Source organism: Ceraceosorus guamensis (genome assembly GCF_003144195.1).
Source record: "Ceraceosorus guamensis strain MCA 4658 unplaced genomic scaffold IE81scaffold_87, whole genome shotgun sequence".
Classification (NCBI taxonomy): domain Eukaryota; kingdom Fungi; phylum Basidiomycota; class Exobasidiomycetes; order Ceraceosorales; family Ceraceosoraceae; genus Ceraceosorus; species Ceraceosorus guamensis.
In genome coordinates this window covers 42,452-63,142 of record NW_020290082.1, presented here as the reverse complement: position 1 = coordinate 63,142, position 20,691 = coordinate 42,452, and the positions used below count along the sequence as shown (strand labels likewise).

At 56.6% G+C, this 20,691-nt stretch overlaps 7 protein-coding genes across 7 annotated transcripts; 3 read left to right on the top strand and 4 right to left on the bottom strand.

Moving 5' to 3' along the window:
• Positions 1–90: 90 nt before the first annotated feature.
• Positions 91–1,374, bottom strand: IE81DRAFT_326036 (Nitroreductase; the record flags this gene model as incomplete). Its single annotated transcript, XM_025514710.1, has 4 exons — positions 765–1,374; positions 576–613; positions 380–472; positions 91–263 (listed from the first exon to the last, which is right to left on the bottom strand). Coding segments are annotated over exons 1-4 (563 nt in total), but the record flags the coding sequence as incomplete, so codon positions are not given.
• Positions 1,375–3,753: 2,379 nt separating this feature from the next.
• Positions 3,754–4,308, top strand: IE81DRAFT_349728 (hypothetical protein; the record flags this gene model as incomplete). The annotated part of the gene is made up of 2 exons (XM_025516438.1): positions 3,754–3,803; positions 3,876–4,308. 2 exons carry the CDS (start codon positions 3,754–3,756, stop codon positions 4,306–4,308), a joined length of 483 nt encoding a protein of 160 aa, XP_025367109.1.
• A 51-nt stretch (positions 4,309–4,359) lies between these two features.
• IE81DRAFT_349727 (FMN-linked oxidoreductase) lies at positions 4,360–6,062 on the bottom strand (the record flags this gene model as incomplete). Its single annotated transcript, XM_025516437.1, has 5 exons — positions 4,360–4,389; positions 4,473–4,730; positions 4,823–5,113; positions 5,202–5,572; positions 5,684–6,062. 5 exons carry the CDS (start codon positions 6,060–6,062, stop codon positions 4,360–4,362), a joined length of 1,329 nt encoding a protein of 442 aa, XP_025367108.1.
• Positions 6,063–7,030: 968 nt separating this feature from the next.
• IE81DRAFT_305821 (E set domain-containing protein) lies at positions 7,031–8,736 on the bottom strand. The gene is made up of 5 exons (XM_025512335.1): positions 8,458–8,736; positions 8,212–8,354; positions 7,886–8,034; positions 7,737–7,801; positions 7,031–7,674 (listed from the first exon to the last, which is right to left on the bottom strand). Exons 1-5 carry the CDS (start codon positions 8,495–8,497, stop codon positions 7,475–7,477), a joined length of 597 nt encoding a protein of 198 aa, XP_025367107.1. The 5' UTR covers positions 8,498–8,736; the 3' UTR covers positions 7,031–7,474.
• Positions 8,737–9,574: 838 nt separating this feature from the next.
• On the top strand, positions 9,575–9,796 carry IE81DRAFT_317283 (hypothetical protein; the record flags this gene model as incomplete). Its single annotated transcript, XM_025512581.1, has 1 exon — positions 9,575–9,796. The coding sequence occupies one exon, from the start codon at positions 9,575–9,577 to the stop codon at positions 9,794–9,796; it is 222 nt and encodes a 73-aa protein (XP_025367106.1).
• A 369-nt stretch (positions 9,797–10,165) lies between these two features.
• IE81DRAFT_248803 (hypothetical protein) lies at positions 10,166–12,771 on the bottom strand. Its single transcript, XM_025511296.1, has 2 exons — positions 11,876–12,771; positions 10,166–11,791 (listed from the first exon to the last, which is right to left on the bottom strand). Exons 1-2 carry the CDS (start codon positions 12,674–12,676, stop codon positions 10,415–10,417), a joined length of 2,178 nt encoding a protein of 725 aa, XP_025367105.1. The 5' UTR covers positions 12,677–12,771; the 3' UTR covers positions 10,166–10,414.
• Positions 12,772–16,142: 3,371 nt separating this feature from the next.
• Positions 16,143–19,099, top strand: IE81DRAFT_362530 (hypothetical protein; the record flags this gene model as incomplete). The annotated part of the gene is made up of 3 exons (XM_025516743.1): positions 16,143–16,984; positions 17,096–17,178; positions 17,269–19,099. 3 exons carry the CDS (start codon positions 16,143–16,145, stop codon positions 18,669–18,671), a joined length of 2,328 nt encoding a protein of 775 aa, XP_025367104.1. The 3' UTR covers positions 18,672–19,099.
• Positions 19,100–20,691: the final 1,592 nt, after the last annotated feature.

Here is a 20,691-nt window from a genome sequence, read left to right as displayed (position 1 = left end):
GGAAAGAGATTGAGCACGATGGAATGTCAAATCTTTGTAAGCTCCATCATCGAGCGCGCGCGTGGACAGCACAGGAAACATGAGACTCACGAGCCAAAAACGAGCTCCGCATGAATTCTCCACGTTGCTGGAAGTTTGAGCAGCTCGGCGGCTGCCAAGGGAGAGGTGGAAGGGATGACGTGCTGCAGATTTGCACCGTATCCTGCTGCAGTCAAAGCGTTCCAGACGTTGCCTTGCGCAATGCCGCTAGATTGTAGAGACCACTAGAAGCGGAGAAAAGGGAGCAGGGGGGGACAAGAAATCGCCGATGTGAGCAAGGAGAGGGGGCGGGAAAGCGAGCGGAAAGGGAAACGGGACTGATCGAGCAAATTCAACTCACAGGGCTGAATTGGGAAGCCACGCCTGGATTGCGTTTGGCCGAGGCTTCTAGACTCGCATCGTCTTCGAAGAAGAGGACCGTGCCGGTTGCGCCCTGCGTGCAGTCAAAGTGTCAATGCGCATTGCGCATTGGGTAGAAAGATCAGTTCATCACGGATCCATCGTGTTGATCGTCGTCGCAGAGCCCTGACACTCACGGCAAACGCTTCGAGACGCTTTTGTTGTTTTGCAAGAGCTGCGAGCAATTTTCGATGCGCGGCAAGGTCCGTTAGCTTCCCTCAAACTTTGCCGAGTCGAGCGTGCAAGTGTAAAGGAATGGGGAAGAAGCCCCCCCCTCCCCTCTTCATAGATTTGACCCCAACCAACCCTCTCCCCCGAGAACTCACCTTCGGGTCCAGCAACCTTGCCATAAATCTCTGGTGCATACTCATTCCAGTACTTTTCGTGTTGCTTGCCGAACAGGATGGCCACTCTGCTGGATTGACTGTTGAAAGCAGAGGGACTGTCCTTGACGATGGCTTTGACCAGACTGGTGACTGCTTCGTCGGTGAGGATTTGACGCTTGCCTTGGGCGTAGATGGAACGTCTAGCTTGGATTGCTGCCAGCAGGGGCGCGTGCGTTGCGGCCGAGGTTGTGGAGGCCATGTCGAAGTTTGAAGAGAGGTGCGTGTGACAAGTGTGTGCGTGTGCGTATATATCTTTGCGCTCGATGCTTGTGTGATCAAATGTGATGGTTGAAGAGAGGCAAATTGAGGCAGACGAGAAAGAAAAGGATAGCTATTTATAGCCGCGTACCACGGAAACGCAAAACGCCGAAGTAGCGATTAGGAGCGAGCACGTCACCGCTGCACGCAAGTCCGCCCGTCCTTCAAACACCGCTTGTGTGGCGTGATGGACGAAGTGTCAATCGCTCGCTCACTGCATTGGTACCGGTGATTCCTTATGTCCGTGTACCTGTACCTGTACCACAAGCTTTCTGTTCGGAAGCTGTGAAATCCGAGGCATGGAATCAAGAATGAATGTTCGGATCCCAGCAGTCATCAGCATGGAGCTGCGCGGAATGTCACCCCGGCCCTGCATCTTAACACCGAGTAAGCCTTGTCTGCCTGCTGTTCGAAGCTCGGTCTTTGTGCAATTCAGCGATCCGTGCACAATAAAGTCGTACCGCTCGCTACAAACGTCAAGAATTTCTGTGGGCAGGCAGGCAGGCAGGCAGGCAGGCATGCAGCAGTCGCGAGTCGTGAATTTGTGGATGGCAGTCACGAGTCGCTATACAGCCATGGCACAGCGATTCGGAGAGGTACGCGTATGCATGACGCCGAGCAAAGCCGCGCGCGGCGCGTAGTTGCGCCACGCTCGGTGGGTGCTTGCGATGCGCGTGATGATGTACGTACGGTACCGGTACCGGTAGCATGCCAATCACGAATCGTGAAGGCATGGAGAGAGGGGAGGGACTTCACACTCACTCACCGACTCGTGACCGTGACTAGGGAATGCCTAAACAGCGAGCCTTTGTTGACACGGCGAATCACATGCTGTCGATGACGTGACGGGGGACCGCGGCGCCGTTCCTGATTGACAATTAAAGTGACAGTCGCGAGTGACGAGTAAGATGGCTGCCATGCCTCAAAGGTGAGGTAGGTAGGTGCAAAGCGTCGATCGTTGCGTTCGCGAGCCGCAGCGTACAGCATATCGAGCCTGCGCACATGTTTGGCGTATGCGCATGTATAGTACGCACAGCGCCCTCCCGCTGCTGATTGTACACGCACCGCATCGCATCAATCAGCACGAGTCAGTCGTGAGTATGCGAGCGGACAACTGCGGGTCCTGATTCCACGATTGCTGTCGAGCGCAAATGCCCCGCCCAGGCCCTGCTGTTCGCTTCATTCAAGATGCGTTCAAGCAGAGCGGAGAGTGTGAGTGCATGGCCGTACCTCATACATAGCGGCATCTGCATATGCCTTGTCAGTGAACACATCTACCGCGGTGAGGCGGCTATAGCTTTTACACACACGGGCGATTCAATTAAGCAGGGATTTGGATTTGGATATGGATATGGATTTGGATTTCATATTTTAGCGGCAGCAACATGCAAATACGTCTCACACTCTGACTCTCCTCTAACAGCATCCTTGCTCTCACATCAGGCCATGCAGCGCCGGTGGCAGCGGCGCAATCAGACTCAGCAAGAGACGTGCGCTGCCTCATCATCATCATCATCATCATCATCATCATCATCATCGCGAGCAGCATCCGCCGAGGCGTCACGCACAGCCTAAGCGAGTCATGAACCTCAATTGATGTATGCGGTCGGTCCATCACGAATCAAGTGAATGACGCCAATTAAGGGGAGTGGCTGCGGCTGTGTCAGCCTTGGCGTGCACGCGCGGCACCCTGCAACGTATATAGCGCCGTCAATTGGCTGTAAGAATCGAATGTCTCGACACGGCGCACGCAGTCGAGATTGGGCGTCGATTGCTGCTGCGTCACTCGCCCGCGCACCATGCAATCCTTTCAGACATTCACATTGAACCTACACATGCTGTTGCCTGCTGCCTCAACCATGCTTCACAGGCCGCCTCGCCTTCTGTTCCACTTGGCCCAGGCACACCAGCGAGCGAGGGTACGCAATCGTCATGCCATTGAGTGATTCGGCCTCGACTGCTCCTTATTGTTTCGCCGCAGCCGCCTCCGATTGGCGCATTCACGCCCACGCAAAGGGCGAGCGAGCGAGACCCGCGGATGTCCAGAATGCCGCGGGCAATTAAGGAACACGATTTACCTGAGGCGCAACTCCTTCATCATGGCACGAGCAGCAGGGAAAAAGGGCCGGGGGGTCCAACTTCGATGCGCACCGCTGTATGCGATCCCTTGCGCAAGGAAGAACGGAGAGAGAGGGTCGAGAATGCTTGAACATGAAGTCGCATGGATGCATGAGCGTCCGGCTTGACCACATCATCCTTCGACACCAAGCAGCACAATCACTCAAGACTCACGACTAGTGTCCCTCACCAGCACATTCTTCTCCATTTCAAGTCCTTTGTCTTTGCACAGCTCACAGTGCGCTACGAAGACTCGACTTGACTTAAGTACCGGTGTTTTTTATCCTATTTTGTGCTTGGGCCGGATGGTCTAGTGGTGCTGGCCACCTTTCTAGAATATCTCCTTTGAGCGCAGGTGCGAGCTCACTTGGCTGGTTGCGCGGTAGAGTACGAAACTCCTGCGGAGGACTCCAGAGTGACCGACTTTTGCTGCGCGCGCGGCTCGAATGCTCACCGGCTGTCAAGTTGCAAGCATCTAGCTGATCACGTGATCGTCTTGAGTGCACAATCGATACGCTCGTGCTGGTCAAGAGTCGAGTGTATCAGGCTCAATATGGCCAAGACTTTTGCCTTTGTCGCCCTTGCTTGCGCGTGGCTATCCATGTGAGTATTCGCAGTTCAAGGTGGATGAGTACGTCAAGCGATCCCTTGATGAACAAAGCGCACCTTCATTAGCTCCCTTCGCGCTTCCGCTCGTACTCTGCATGAGCGTGCAACTCCGCAACGTCCACAGCCAATCTCGCAAACAAACCCTGATGCGCGACGTGGAGAACAGCCGAGATTCTCGTCCCAGGCCATCGACGCCTCTCGCCAACCGCACAAAAGGGGCCTGATGATGCCGACAAAATTCAAAATCTTCAAGCTGCATCTGCACAGTCCAAAGATGCGCGCGAAAATGGTCAAGGATCCAAGAGGATATGCGAAACACCTCGACGACGTCGCGCGGAAGAGCAAACAATTGAGCCCGCACATCAACTACGCCAACATCGCCCCTACCTTTGCTGGAGGCAAGAAGAGCCGGTACGAGGGCTATGCATTGCTGGAAAAGGCTGGAGGACAGCCCTCATCGCTATACGCTGATCCCAAGCTGAAGTTGAGCAGTGGATGAACCATTGTCTCGACTTGCACCCAGCGAACACAGCAGCAAAGATCAGCAGTCTCAGTGCGGAGTGCGCTTTGGGCCGTGAATCTAGATGAAGAGGAAAGAGGGGGACACTGTGTCTTAGCTAGCGCATCCACAACGCCTCCCCCTAATCGATGCGCCATGCTCACTCTATGGTAGCTCGGGTTCTCGACCGTTCGCACGCCGGCCAGGTTGGCAGCAGCCAATTCGGTCCAATTGGGCGATGCCATCTGACCTCTCGCGATAGCAATGAGATCTGCATGACCATTTTGAAGCGTCGCTTCGGCCACCTCTCCTGCCTTGTCGTTCGGTCCCGACTCGAGCATGCCGACGGACATGACCTTCATCGAGGGCAACTTCAGCGATTTGATGCCGGCGGCCAATGGCGCTTGGTAGGCGTGCCCGACCTGTCGGTGCGTGGCAGATGATGCGCAAGTCAGTTCCAGCAAAATAATGACGGGCGCAACAAGGTTGCGGGAGAGCGAGCTAGCTAGCTCACTTGGATCTGTTGCTCGGCCACTAGACCGCCGGAGCTGACATCCAGCACAGCCACACCCTCTCGATCCAGGATTTCTGCGAGCTTCTTGGTCTGCTCCAAGTCCCACACCTCTGTACCCTGGGCAGCCAAGTGATCACATTGATCCGTAGCAGAGATTCGCACCCAAAGCGAGCGTTCTGGCCACCTGGCTCGGATGGCCTTGATGATGTCCAAGGGAAACTTTATGCGACCCTCAAAGGAACCGCCATACTGGTCTGTGCGCTTGTTGGACAGCGGCGAGAGGAATTGGTGCTGAAGGGAATGCAAAAAGATGGGACAATTGTCAGTGCGCAAGGCAAGCTACGCCATCTTTGCGGCCACTCTTCATCCCCCAACTCACTCCGAGGTAGCCGTGAGCCAGGTGAATCTCGATGAAATCGACACCGACCTTGTCGTAGGCTCTCTCTGCAGCTTGGATGAATTGTTGCTTTATGTTCTCGATCTCGCCGATGCTCAGCTCGCGAGGTTTGAACCAGTTGGGTCCGTAAGGGACAGCGCTGGGAGCGACAATCTCCTCTGGCCAACCGCCTTCCTCCTCTTCCGCCCACTGCTCGTGCTTGCGTGGGCGACGCTGAAAAGGCGGAAATGTGGAGGATTTTCTGCCTGCATGGCCCAGCTGCACGCCCACTGTCAGACCGGGCGAGAGGGTGCGCAGGGATGATACGAGGGAGATGAACGCTGGAATCTGCTCATCCTTCCAAAGACCCAGATCTGCATGCATGCAAGAAAGCGACGAACATGGCGCGAAGCGCAAATTGGACCATCAGCCATCTGCGTTGGCTGAACGCGTGCGCGAGAGATGAGTAGAGATGAGATGCTCACCGTGCGTACTGATCCTGCCAGCTGGAGTGACGCCAGTGGTCTCGAACATGATGGTGCCGACGCCGTGCAGGGCCCAGGAAGCGTGGTGGCCGAGATGGTAGACGCTTGGGAAGCCATCCTTGGCGACATACTGACACATGGGCGACACCACCACCCTGTTCTTGAGCGCTAGACCACCGGAATGATTGAGCTCGACCAGACTGTCGAACAGCTTGGGTCGAGCTTGCCCTTCCGGAAGCACATCGTCTGGCAACGTACCGATGGGTGCCCAGCCTTCTACAGCTTGATCAAAGTGACCAGCGGTGAGCGCTAGACCAGCATCAGCATCCAACTTGGGAGCTTGCTGGCCTCGCGCAAATTTTTGCTTCGAGTGGGACATGGGTGGGTGTGAGGAGTGCAGAAAGAAGAAGCAAAGAGGTAAGAGTCTTTGAGCTTGGCCTGCGCCTGTGCGAGTCGGGCGTCCAATGTTCCTTCTACAGATGGGGTTGATAAGCGGAGGAGAGACGTAGCACCGCGAGTGTGGATATGCGGAGAAGAGACGTCGAACCGCGAGTGTGACATTTGCGCCATCTTATACCCTTCGCCGCACCTACCAACCACCCACCAGCCACGATGACTGAATTGCAATCCCCGAAACGTCGCGCTGCTGCTGATGTGCGCAATCCCCGGCATACACAGCAATCATGTGCGCGAAGCAACTCGACTCACAATTGGTATTTCCGGAGAGCGCGTGCTCCCTTCGGAGGAAACGCAACCCAACCCGGACTCGAGCTTTAAAATCCGGCTGAATGCCGACGAGCGCTGCTGGCGTCCATGCGCGCGCGCGCGCGGTCCTGCATATGCATGGGCCACATTCGAGCGTAAACCTGATCACGTGCTCATTGTTGGCTCTGCCGCGCGCGCCTCGACACAAGAGGGGAGAGAGACACTCATCAAGACTTTCGATGTCTTGAACATGTCATCCGCCCCTCGTCTGACGATCGTGCAAAGGAGGCCGAGGGAAGACTTTGCTGCCTAGAGCTTCAATCAGCCTCATCCCGCCTTGTCAAGCCGACGCCAAGTCGTCGTTCAGCGCTCGCTTGGAGGGCGGTCGCACATTGAGCATGGTCCGCTTGATCAAGCGATGCCGCTGACCGAGTGCACATCGCAGACCTGTTCGCTTGCGGCCGCGTCGCATTGCGAGGCCGTAAGCAAGGGGCTCCGATGAAGACGTACGAGACGAGTTGAAGGGCAGCTAATTTTCTCGAGCGTTGCTAGCTCCTCGCATCCTGCGCCGCTCTGTGGAATCGGAGCAAATCACAACAAGACTGCTCTTCTCACCCTTTGCGGCAAAGAAGGCATCATCCGAGATCTCCTTCGAAACAAAATGCACTCTGGGCCAGCTGCGCGCTCGGTGCATCTTCACATCGCCATGCTCGGCTGCACCGGCGCCTGAAGAGGGCGGATAGCGAATGAGTGTCCGCAGGCCAATTCAAAGCCCACCTGGCTCGCGTCAGACGCAAGCATTCGGCCTTGTCCGTCTCGCTGCAGTCGGGCGAGCTAGAAATGTACGACATTGCCCCATTCCTTGAGTGTTCAAGTCCAACAGCCTTGAACATGAAGAAGGAGCCATGGTAAAGTTTGTCGCATACTGCACAAAGTCGTGCGCAGCCTCCTCAGCGGGTCATGTGCGGGAGTGAAAGGGCGCGGAAGGGGATGAGGATGAGGGCGATTAGATGCAAAAGGCGGTCGGATGTTTCTTCAAACGGCGAGACTTCGATATGCGATGCTGAAATGGAGGGTGGAGCGCGACTATGCGGCCCAATCCTTGGCAATCTTGAAGCTCCAGCTCTGATCCCAAAGCGTCTGGTTGTCATCGTCGATCAGTCTGCTTCGCACGCTGTAGGTGGCTCGTGCGAGCATGCCCGAAGGAGCTTCTTCCGTCTCTAGATGCTTGATGTAAGGCTCGCCACGTGGTGAAAAGGATCCAATCATCGCTTCCGTCTTGTCGACTGTAGAGGGATAGCGAACCAATCAGCACATGGACGCATGACGAGGCTCGTCGAAGGCGCACCTGGAATGCCTCCACGCTTGACGACTTGGATGAAACGCAAGCCGGACAGCACTTCTTGACCTACGCTGCAGGAAAAGAAGAGAAGCAATGACATCGTGAGCGGCCCAGCTCTGGAGTCGTGAGGACACGCGAGACTACATGCTACTCACGTGAACTTGAAGCTGACGTGATACTCGACGCCTTCTTTGATTGTCAAGGTGTCCTTCTTGATAGCGTCTGCGTTACCACTCTCCAAGTCCAAGGTGACAGCTCCGTTTGGCGCCGTAGCAGAGACGAGCGAAAGGGAGTGCAACTTGAGCTGCGTTGGGTCAAGAGCCTGGATCGGTCAGCATCGTGGCAGCGCTGGTGCGAGCATCTTTTCCTCAGCGCTGCTCCGCAAAGTAGCCGGTCCCGGGCTGGCCACTCTAGCTCCAAGACGCTATCCGCCTGCACCTCACTACCCTGCTGTACCGCTCCTGTCACGCATGACACGCACCTTTGGTCCAGTAGCAGCTCCACCAGAAGCACCGGGAACGATGCCTAGACTAGCTTTCCAGCGAGCCAGGCTCTCATCCTCTGCGTCCAGCTGAGCGTACTCTGCTAGCGACTTTTTCTCTCCAGCCTTGTAGCCCTCAGTCTCTGCGCAGTCATGTAGGGAGAAGGGGGAAGAAAAGGCAAAGCAGCTGATGTCAGCCTCAGAGCCGGCAAGGGAGAGGCAGAGCTGCACGTCCCTGCTACGCACGGGTAGGCTTGAGCTCATCCTCGCTGACCTTGTCCGCCATCGTGATCTGCGTCACCTGGACTGATGCTGGCTATCGTTGATAGGTGAGAGTGTGGTGTGGGCGCAAAGGGGAGTTGCGCTGAGCTGACTGGTAGCGACAATACGGACCTTTTCTGCCGAAGAAGTGAGTGGGCACAATCGCCGTGGCGCGTGTGCTGGTGACAGAGGTGATGTGAGAGTGAGCGTAAGAGCAGCAGCAGTCGTGAGTCTCTTCTGGAAGAGGAGGGCTGCGCAGCATTCACAATGTGAATTCAAGATGTCGAGATTCTTTATTTTGGTTGGCTGGATGGTCATCGCCCCAAGTCACATGTGCGTACAAGCCATCTCAATAGTCTGAGTGTGAGTTGGAGTTGGAGTCTGTCTGCGAGTGCGCATTGTGTCGCCGTGAGCCGCAGACATGGCGCGCGTGCAATGCAACCCGCGCCGCCCAGCATGCCTCTTCGCCTCCTCATCGCCGCTCCTGCATACCCCGCCGCTGCTTGCCTCCTCGGTCATATGGGGGCCACACACGCAGAGCAGAGCGCCCACCCTCGCCATCAGCACGCACGCAACGCAACTCACGTCAACTCGTGACTCGTGACTATTATGCTGCTCTGCTCTCCTTGACGCACAAGTATACCAGCACACATCAACACCTCGTGCACCATCCCAAGCCCAGCCAGCCAGCCAGCCAGCCAGCCAGCGGTTCAGCCACACGCGTGCGCACTCAGCAGCAATAAGCGCCAAGCGCGCTTGCACGAGCCGCGGAGGTCCGTGCGTCAGCCCTCTCGTGCGGATGCGCTGCTTATCAGTCACGTGAACGTGGCTCCCACGGTGAGCACGCTTTCCAAAGCAGCAGCACTCACGACTCACGACTATGTCGGACATGCTTGGAGTACGCGTATCCGCGCCAAGCTTCTTCTTGACCTTCACCCCTCTGCCGCATTCAAGGGCAAGCAAAGAAGAACGCTCCGCACTTCGCGCCACAGTCTCAACTATCAACAGGTGACTCCGCTCCTCCCCACGAAAAGGATCAGGTCTGGGGCATTGTAGCAGTACGAGCAGCGCGAGAGGTTGCGAGGAGCGCGCGGCAGCAGACATGATTTCAGATGTGACGCTCGCAGCGCTGGCCAACTGGCTCGGTAGTCTGACCATGGTCCTCATCGTTTTCTACCACGTGAGTCGATGTGCACGCAGCAGCGCGCGCCCCCCAGAGTTTCCAGCACAAAAGCGCATTTGTGGTGCACACGTCCGACGCCATGGCCTCAAAAAAGGGACTTGGGCAAGTGGTGACTCTCTTTCTGTCGTCTCGTCCCTTTGAAAGTCAAAATTCTTTACTGAGCACCTTGGCTGACTTTTGCTTGCCCCATCAGCTCATTTCCGTCAACGCAAAACGTTTAGCACCTGCGCACACGGCTGCCAAGGTGACCGGCACCGCATGACGTGCTCACGCACGGCACGCTGACGTGGAGACGCTCCTCTGGCCCTGAAGAGGTTCCCGTCGGATTTGGCGATGGCTTTCAAGTAAACAAGATAGAGAGAGGCGCGAAAGAGCCGCTGCCTCGCCAAGCGTGTGGGCGCTTAGCACATCAAGGATAAAAGTCTCCTCATTCTCATTTCCACGGCTGGGATCTCACACACACACACACACACACACACACACACACACACACACACAAACCCCACGAAGGCAGCGCGTTCGCACCACGTCAGCTCACCAAGCTGGTCGTCGCCATGTCCACGCGTCAGGCAAGCATCTTAAATCGACATTGCCCATTGCCAAGGCTCTGTTCTGATCCGCCTGCATTCGTTTTGCGATTCGGGGACGCGAAGAGCTGATTTGGGGGTATGCGCACATGCGCGTCTGCAAGTGCAGAAAGTGACCGACGTTCTAGAATCTGGGAATGGGAATACTAGGATACAGATTTGTCTTCAAGGGTCAGGCAGCGGTACGGAGGGAAGGCGGGGTGATGGCATTTTCGCTAATGGGTGCAATCGCGCTTGAAGGGTCTGCTAAGGAGGAGATTGTGGCGGCCGCATTCGTCTCGCGTATAGCTGCAGCGTTTAGCAAAGCTTCAATGCCAGTGCTCCCACTAACATTGGGGGAGTCAAAAGGTCTACCTGTCTGCTTTGTGGCTATGGGAGTCTGCTGTTGCTCTTCGTCAGATGGACTGCGAGAAGGCGCCTCGTCGCACCTTTGGAGGTGGCTCATGCTCGCAACCTTGCGCGGACGTGACGCGCTTCGGCTTTCGACGCTTCGCCGTCTAGGAGCGTTGCCAGCGCTCTCTGGGCGATTCGTGCGGCCTCTGCTGCTGCGGCGATGGGCGGGTGTGGATTGGAGTGGCATTGCGTCGACTAGGCCTAGCCCAGTGCTTGCCGAGCCATGCTGCTGCTTGGCAGCAAGCCTAGCTGCCACCTTGCTGCGCAATCGCGCCATGACCTCTTCGTGATCCAGGCTACCTGTGCTAGAATTAGCATTGCTTTCGCTGCTGCTGGGCCGAGAGGCTTTGCCCCGGGGCCTAATGCTGCCATTCGTTCTGCGAGAGGAGCCTGCCGGGTTGGTGTCTCGAATGTCCATTCTCGCGGTAGCATCAGCGAGACTCGAGGTGCGTGGCGGGGCCAGGCGTGCCGCGACAGAAGCTGCGAGCCCGTCGCCTTGCCTGGGCAGCCACTCGGCACCGTGCTCGTGCGTAGGAATGCTTTCAGACTCGTCGTGCCGGCGCTTACTGCCCACGCCGCTCATGTTGGAGTCCACGCTGCCGCGGCGCGATTCGGATGCGATCGAATCGGCGTGCGTTGAGGGACTTGGGAAGAAGAGGTCTGGAGAGCGTGGCAAGCTTGCGAAAGGGTTGCCAAAGACGTCGTGAGGCAAGGATGCCGAGGTGTCCCGGCGACGCATCAATGCAGGCGGTGCTTGATGCGGCAGAGGAGCCAAAATCCTCTCCGAATGATGAGTTGCGGCAGCATGAAACGGCACAGAGTGTCTCGGCCGATTCAAAGCGCTGTTTTGAGGCTGCGATGATGTCTGCAAAGGCGGCAGAAGAGGCGGGCCCGTGGTGTAGTCATCCATAGAACGATGCGCACGCGAAGGCAAGGCAGGTGGTACCTGGCGAGGATAGGCATGAGTGCGCTGATTCTCCGAAATCTCGTAGGGGGGAGGTGGCGTACCGGGCACAGCGCCGTGAGTGTGGCCTGCTGCAGGATGTTCAAGATCTCGAACATGTGCCTGTCTGTGCTGCTCAAGCTCCACTTGCATTCGCAGGCTCTCCGCTCGAAGGTACTCGGTCCGGAAGGAGGCCAGCTTCGCAAGACGCTGCTTGATCGTCGAAAGAAGATGGCGCAGTAAGAGCAAGCGTTAATGACTCGGCGTATACGCTTAGCAAGTGCGCCACAAACTCACCTCGTCTTCCGCTCTCACTGTCTCGAGGATGAGTCGCAGGGTATCACGATCCAATCGGTGATGTGTAGCTGGCGGACGAGCATCGCGACTTCCGGCCTGATTGCGAGCATCTTGCTGCAACACTGCAGACTTGACATCTGCGACGTCCAGTTGCAGACGATCAGCAACGCGCTGAAACATCGCCTCGGATCGCTGGGGCACGGGCAGTAGAGGCGCTGCGGGATGTCCAGGCGCGTTGTTGAAGAATGCTGAGTGAGGGGGCGTGCACAGAGGTACCTCTCCTGAGAAGCTAGCGTGCAGGCTGCCGTTGCTGCCATTATTGGTGCTCAGGCTCAGGCTCAGGCTGGGCGCAGCGCTTGTGCTGCTGAGGTAGCTCGCGTGACTTTGATTGCTCAAATGACTCGCCTGGCTGCCGGGAGTGTCGCACCAAGACGACGAAGATGGTGGCCTGGCCGACGTTCTGCCGGTTTGTCTTTGCGAAACTCGACGAACGACACCAGAAGGGGCGGCCATATTGCCTGAGCTTTGAGCCGGTGCAAGGATGGGGGAGCTGGTTGGTGAGCTGCCAACTACGGTGCCTCCAAAGTAGGACCCGCCGGCAGCTGCTGGAGCAGCAGGGAGGTTGGACGGGTGAGGAAGATGCGGCATCGCCACATGTTGTTGCTGTTGCCACGATGGCTGCTGCTGCTGCTGCTGCTGCTGCTGCTGACCGCCCAAAGAGCGCAAAGCGGCTCTAGCAATGTCGGCGCGCGACATCTCGCCGTTGGGAACAGGAGAACCTGAAGGAGTGTGGTAGTTCATGCTGACTACATGTGTGGATGGCCGCTGCCAATGTCACAAGCGAGCGGCGGAAGAGAGTGAGTGTAGTGTGATGGTGGTGCCGCGCCAGATCGAGCCAGCGAAGTCGTGTGCGTAAGAGGGGGCCAATCACCGTGAAGGGGGGAAAAGGTCGATCTGTCGTCGAAGGACACGAAGGAGCGACGGCAAAAGGATGAGCGAGCGAGTGCTCTGTCAGGATGCCTTTGGGCGAATAAAGCCGAATCGCTGTCAATCAGCAAGAGGTGTCGATGAGCACAAGAACTTGTGCGGGGGATCAACGAGGGCGGGAAGGGCAAGCCGCGGCGACGGTGGACGCACGGTGTGTATAGCGGTATATGTATGTATGGATGTGCCGCGATGCCAAACCTTTTTGACCATTTCTGGGCAATGCATGCAGATTGCGATTCCAGCTCCGCCATCGACGGAACAGTCATGCCGATGTGCTATTTTCCCCTCCACCACGCAGCAGCAGCAGCAAGCGCCACTCCCACTCCCTCACTCATCACGGTGACACATTCACAGCTGTGCGGCGTCTTGCGTGCGTGCGGAGATGCCGGCTGCTGCTTGCTCTTGATCCACATTGCTGCTGCTGCTTGCTCGGGATGGCCAGGCAGGCATCAACACTCACACTTTCTCATTCAAGATTCGTGACCGTGACTGACTCTGACTCTCTTGCTCCTTGCGCGTTGCGCGTTGATGCCATGCATCGATCGCATCACCCCCAAATATAGGCTCAGCTCATCCGTCCCAAATGCATCCGCAACCTGCATCTACAAAGGCTTCCTCTCTCCTACTGCCCGCTGCACGCGGTGCATTTAATCTCCTGGCATGCCGAATTGGGGCTTGAATTGCGATCCCGTCATGCGGACATTCTGATTCAAGATTATAAGGTTGAGCATACTAGTCAGAGGCATGGCTTACAGTCTCAGTCACGAGTCACGAGTCGCGAGTCGCGAGTCACGAGTACTCCACTTACTTGACTTTGACGGCTGAACGGTATCTCAAGAAGTATAGCGATCGACCGCAGAGACAGATCCACTTCAAGTGAACATGCCGGTCGACGCCTCCAGGTAGACCCCCCGCTGGCTCAATCCACGCGCAGGCAGCTCCGCTCGGCGCCACTTCGGAGTTCCTGCACACCTCATCAGTCGGTCAACCGGAGCAGCAAATGTGCGGTGCTCGTGATTGTGTACAGTCTGGGCGCCGATACACAGATGCTTGGAATCAGCAGCACGGATACAGCAACCCACAAGCCTCAATCGTCCCCTTCGTGGCCACTCACTGACTATACCACGGCACTCACCACTCACCACTCGGAGCGAGTGCCGTAGCTCGACATCGCAGTCGCGCGGCGTGGCAGGCCAAGTTGCAAGTCGACGGTGGAGATGAGAGAGCGCTTTGGCTTCTGGCTGCATCGGCGATCGACCGGCAGATGCTTGGCAGCCGGCCGCGGCAGTAAGCTGCATATGCTGGGCGAAGAGCGAGGCATATGCACTCACACTGCAGCAGCAGCATGTGATGATGCACGGCAGGCATTCCATGCGAGTCTGATTCAGATTCTTGATTACAGTATTGCTGCTGCATGCAATCGTGAATTAAGCTGACGCCTTGGCGCTCGGCCGACCGTTGCGCATGTCCACGGATGAGTTAGCGTTGCCATCTGCGTCACGGCCAGACAGACAAGGCAGCGTAAAATTGAGCGCCATTCTGCAAATAGAACATCGTGAATGAGCTTGGTGTCTATCGTTTGCGTCTTGATGAGTCGTGAGTGGAGTCTGATCTTGACGAGTGTGATTTCCTCGTGTAACGTGATTTGAAGTTGTACTCGTGACTCGCTCGCCATGTACCTCTGAGACTCGCGTGACGCACACGTCGACTGGATAGTCATGAACATGACCACAGTGCACGTCGTGCACTCAACACTAGAGCAGCAGCAGCGGAAGAAGCAACGTTGTGAGTCAAGAGTTCTTCATGATAAGGGCGTGGAGCTTGAATCGAATGCTGCCAGATCCTTGATTTGCTGACCCGTTCGCCCGAGCAGCTTTGCTCTGTTCGAACTCAAAACTCGAGACTCAAACTGTTGCACAGCAGTATCTCCGCATTTGCCAAGCCACGCCCTGGCCGAAGCCGAGCCGCCGGCCATTTTTATTCGTGGATGCGATTGTCGCTTGCATGGCTGTCTTTGCCGCACACGCGAAAGAGGTGCTGAATTTGGGTACAATCATCGCCCGGACTCTTGCAGGCGATTCGGTTGTGGGTACAGTCTCGACGGCGTCTTAAATCCGTCTTTGAGAATGCGCGCCGAGTCAAAGTGGACGCTTGATGTGCGTTCGCAAATGACGATTGCATGCTCGATGGCAAACGAGCAGTATCGAATGACCATGTAGCGCATAGTGTAGATTCAGGGTGTATGCCCTGCCGAAGAGATGAATGCCAAGGAACGTTCAGGGACCATCCAGTATGGTTGGCTTGGACGTGAATCGTGAAGCGTGAGTCGTGAGTGTGAATGGTGAGATTGATCGATGCGGTGCGCTGCAATCTCTCGAACAATCCGGAACATTCGCAACTCCATATCGGGGGCGCGACGCGTGCGGCGCAGAGGCTGCTGCATGCGTGCATCCCGGCCGCGCGCATCTAGCAGCAGCAGCAGCAGCAGCAGCAGCAGCAGCAATCAGAATCACGAATCACGACTCTTGCCTGAGTTGCACAGCCGCGATCGCACCATCGCAAAGCGTGCGTGCGCGCGCCCAGCACACGCGTATACTCTTGACTGCCTGACAGATACCGCGACTTAATGATCAATCACGAATCAAGGAATGGATGCGTGGCGTGCGGCTTGGTAGGTGGAGATGACTGCCCGCCGATTAGTCCGCATCCATACAAGTGGTAAGTCGTTCAAATCTCGAGTTGAATCGATGCTTTGTCCAACTTTTGACTGTTACAGTATTGCAGGAGTCACGCTCCAAAGATCAAAAAATAACCGCAATCAATTTGAATAATCAATCGCCTTCACATTCAAGATTCGCGCTCATCAGCAGCCTGCCAAGCCAAGCAAACTCGCGACTGGCGAATTGGCGATTCACGATTCACGTGATTGCAGCTCAAAGCTTTTCGCCGCAACACCCGGCTCCAGTTGAGTCTGAGTGGTCAGTCACGTCCGGTCTCCTCCAACTCGGCCCGAGGCCCTCCAGACATTGACCGACATCAGCCATTCCTCAACGCTGCGCACAGACCATCCCATCCCATCCCATCCCATCCCATCCCATCCACCTTTCCAACGTACTTGGCACACGCACACGCACACGCACACCGCCACGGCACAACTCGGAAGGAGGGTGCACATCCACACTCGCATTCACACTCCATTCACATCGCTGCTGGGGCCCCACACAACTTCTACTTGTCAACCCCGCGCCCCTCTTTTTCCCTCACCTCTTGGTCCTCGAGTATGTCGACGGCTCCACTGGCCAGCGAGCACGCCAGCGCCATCCCCACCACCTCTACTGCGACCGCCGCCTCTTCGCCTCATCCCTCTTCCGCCGCTGCCACCCCGTCCTCGATCGCAGGCGCATCAGCTGCCAATGCTAGCAGCAAGGCGAACGTCGCAGCATCTGCCTCGCTTCCATCATCGTCAAGCACGGAAAAGGTCACAAACGCTGCCTCTGCACCGAGTCGTCGTGATCCTGTCCACCCGACGCAGAACAATTCGAATGATGCCGTGTCCCAGAAAGTAGTGGCGAACGCTGCAACACCGCGAGCTGCAGCCGAGAAGGATGCCCCGCTGCCAGCAAATCGAGAAGGCTCACTCTTAGCTCCTCAGCCGCAGTCTCACTCATCCGTTCCCGGCTCGACGAGTCCTCCGAAGGACGTCCCATCCTCAGCCTCCAGCTCATCGGCATCGGCGGGGCAGTCATCTGCGTCGATCAAGCCAGCGCAAGCCGATCCGCTTCCTTTGCCGTCCGACGCAGTGGCAGCACCAAAAAGCCAAGCTGCTCTGCCGGTAGCTGCAGATGCCAGGGCAACGGCCTCTACCGCTCCATCGGACACGCCTCCAAGGGCTGTGGCGAGCGCACTGCATACACCGGCCCCATCCAACGCCAGGCCGCCCGCGACTGGAGCGGACGCCGGTTCCTCAACTCCTGTTGCATCTCCCAAAGATGCAACGATCAAGGCCGAAGTCAAGATCACCTCCTCGCCTACGAATGGTGTCAGCAATGAAACGACGCCGGAGAGAGAAGTCGCCAGCACTCGCATCGGCCTGGTGCTCAAGATCAACAAGGAGCTCATCAGGTGCGTCGTGCTTGCTGGTTGCCCCCTTCTCCAAACTTGCCAAGCTGCGCTCCTTCGCCACGCTGACGCTCGCCGACCTTTCCGTGCTTCTGTCTTACCTTGCTGGCCTAGGCTCTGCGTTGACCTGGGTCAGCGCAGCCTCGCTTCAGAGCCAGTGTACCGCGAAGCAGGCCTTAGACTGTCGTCAAACTTGTGTGCGTAACAGCATGACATCATGCGCCTTGCAACTGCAGCTGAACGCTCCCCGCCCGATTCGCGACCACACTGCGCAGCGTTCCTTGCAGCTATGGCCGACAGGGCAGCCAAACCGGCAATTGATGGCAAAGCTGCTCCCCCACCTCCGCGTGCCGAGCCCTTTCCACACTCCTCTCATGTCCCCGAGTCCATGCTGCCCTCTCTCTACGCTCAGCTCATCGCAACGTTCGACATTGCGGCGGGTAGAAGGGCAGCAGAGGCAGCGGTTGCGGGTGCCAAATTCAGCGCAGCATCCGCCGAGCATGACTCGTTGCCTCCATCCGGCGCAAGCACGACCACAAAGCGCTCCCGCGAACCGTCTCAGGAACAAGACAGTCGCAAAGCCCACAAGCCTTCGCCATCGGATGCCTCTGCCGGCCCGCCTGCGGCGCCTTCACCAGTGAGCAGTAAACTTGCAGCCACCTCGATCGCGAGCCAGAATGGTGTCTTTCAATCTGCTGCCCATGACACCACGCCTGCAGGTACTGCAGCGCTCTCATCAAATACACCGACATGGTCACCGGGCACGCGCACCAGTCCTCCCCAGCCGACACAGCAAGCCCCTCCGTCAAATCAAACACAACTTCCTGGGCAAAGCTACGCCGGGGAACACGCTGCTCCTCGCCCCGGACAGCCCGCGCCCTCCACTTCTGCTCCCACTCCACAGCAAATTCAAGCTCTCACGCAGACGTTTGGACCCTCTGCACTCAGCTTGCTGAACATGTTGCAAGCTCACAGCAAGGATCAGCCCCAACCCCTGGTGCAGTACATGGAGTCCACCCAGCCACACTTTCGAGCGTTGCCCGTTGCTGCTCAGCTTCAAGCGCTCGTGCGTACTCAAGCCCAGCTCCAGCAGCAGCACGGTCGTGCGCAGACTCAACTGATGGGACAGGGACCTGGGGACCAGTCTGCAGCGTCCGGCGTCGCTATGAATGGGCCAGCGAGAGCTTCACCCAATCGAATGTCTGCAAGCAGCCCGGATTTGGCCCCTCAGCACCAGTCATTTGGAGGATCGATCTCTTTTGGGCCAGGGCAGTCGCAACAGTCTCCTGCCCTTTCCACTGGTGGACAAGCTGGCTTACACAATGGGAGTATGCCCGCACAAGAAGTACCGCCCATCAACTTTGCGGCGCTCCAACAAAATCCATCGTTGCAGCAGCAATTCCTAGCTCAGATGCAGAACGGTATGCTTAACAACGTGCCCCCACACCAGCAGCAAATCTTCATGCAGCAGCTACAACAGCACCTACCTGGGGCCGCTCAGCAGATGAGTCAGCAGCAGCAGCAGCAGCAGCAGCAGCAGCATCAGCCACAATTCCAGATGCATCAAGCACGCCAGCAGGGATTGCCAAGTCAAGGATTTCAAACGCCCCAGAATCAGCAGTTCAGCTTTCAGCAGCCGCAAACGCCACAACATCAGCACTCTCAGCAGCTCAATTCGTTCGGCATCTGACAATCAAGGCGATGTCAGACGGTCCAGTAGACACACCGTAATGTGGGCCGGCCCAATCGGTTCGACCCTGACCACTGTAAATCTTGGCCATCGTGCTCGGATCTCGAGGCGAAGGAACACGACCTTTGAGTCGGCCAGCCGCTTTGGTTCTTGTGTTAGCATATTCTGGGAGTGCTTACCATGGAGTGATCTCCGCAGAAGCGACTGCGTAATGCAGCCCTTAGATGGTCATACTTTGCTGCTGCACGAACGTACCGCAAAATTCACCGACTCGGCGCATGGCGCAGCATTTGATCCACCCTTATCAGACGTTATCGATAGTGCAGCGCAATCTGCAATTGTAATTGTAATAGAAGAAATGGTGATGTGCGATTGAGTCAACGAAGCCGTGTTCAAGACTTGGGTCAGCACACGTCCAGCTTTCGCTTTCGCCATCGTGGTTGTATGCCTGTAAGCCAGCCCACTGCTTGAGACGAGAATCATCTCGCGTTCCACCGCCGTTGTTGCACCTTCAGCACCGACTTCTGTGTCGTTTGGCAGAGCAAAGGACGGGTGGATCGTCGCTCCATTCTCAAGATCGACGTCGCTCGCCCCAAGTGGCGCACTGTTTGCTGCGCCGACCTCAGCAGCTCCAGCGTCACTTGGCAAAGTGAACGACGGCTCGACAGGCGCTCTAGTGACGAGGTCGAAACAAGTGAAACCAAAAGGACGACCCCATGTCTTGGCGATGAAGATGCCTTCGATCGGATGATGGCCCGAGTAAGTCACTGCTTCGTTGTCGATGACAAACTGCACGATCTCGGGAAAAGCTGCTGCAAAATCGCGTGCTACCATCCACCTTCTGACGTGCGGCGGGAGTTGGGAGTCAAGAGATTGCGCTGCAATGACGCAATGGGGACGAATGAGGGTGCGCGTCGATGTCCTCTGGGGATAGCGAGTCACGTCATGTGTCAGCTCTACAAACCTACGTCTTCTCTATAAATGTCAAGGGAAGTCATTTACGTCTGCTAATCAAATGACGGGAGACGTCAATCGCTGATCAGAAAGCTATCAAAGCACGAGTGATGGCGATAGTCGTGAGTGTCGAAGAGCAGTGTTCGATCGATGCACAGTGGTGTTGTCATGTGTGCGCCAAAGGCCAGGAGAAAGGCAAAATAATAGAGGTAAGTGTATAGAGCAAAGCGCAAAGGAAGATTGTGGGCGCTGGCTGAGAAATGAATTGCTGAGGGCAGTTTCGAGCAATGCCGAGAGATTGCTCACGATGACTTCTGCATGACGCTGACCAAAGGATTGGCCGACGAGCCATTCAACAGTGTCAAGTGCAGCAGTCAACTCATCTAGACCAGTGTTGGATTCAAATGGCAGTGAGGGCAGCTGGGCAGGGAGGTCGTCTCCTCAATTCATGTGCACTCTTGCCTTCTCTTTTGAAATCTTTGAAGCGCTCTGTTCCTCTCTTTGAACGCACAAGGGGCGGGTGAAGCAAAGTTGGGGGATGTAGGTGATGGCAATGCACTGCACACTGAGCCAAGCTCTGATTCCTGTAAATCTGGTGGATCCAACAACTGCTCTCACTGAGCATTGGCATTCCTTGCGGCGTTCTGGTTATGGGTGAGTCTATGGTGCCTCTTTGTCTGCTTTCACCACTGTTCATTTTCTCTGTCCGGACCAATTATTGTTATCATTTGTATTATCCGGCCACACGCTGTGAGACATCCACTGGCCGGAGAGGTCTGCGCTCCAATGTGCAGACTGAGGGCGCATGGATGCCTTTGATGTGCTTGAGGTCAATCAAGCATCCTTGCAAGCTCAAATTTTGATCATCAAAGGGCTTTGAGCTGATCCAGCTTGAAGAGGCCCAATGAGTCTGCAAAGGACAACGTCCTAGTAAGGCTGAGGACAAGAGGCAAGGGATGGTTCCTTGCAGATTGTAGGGCGGGTAGCAGTGACGTTTGTGGTGAAAGTGACAGAACGACATCTGCAAAGTACCTTAGTTGGCGCGTTTGCTACTGCTGATGCTGAG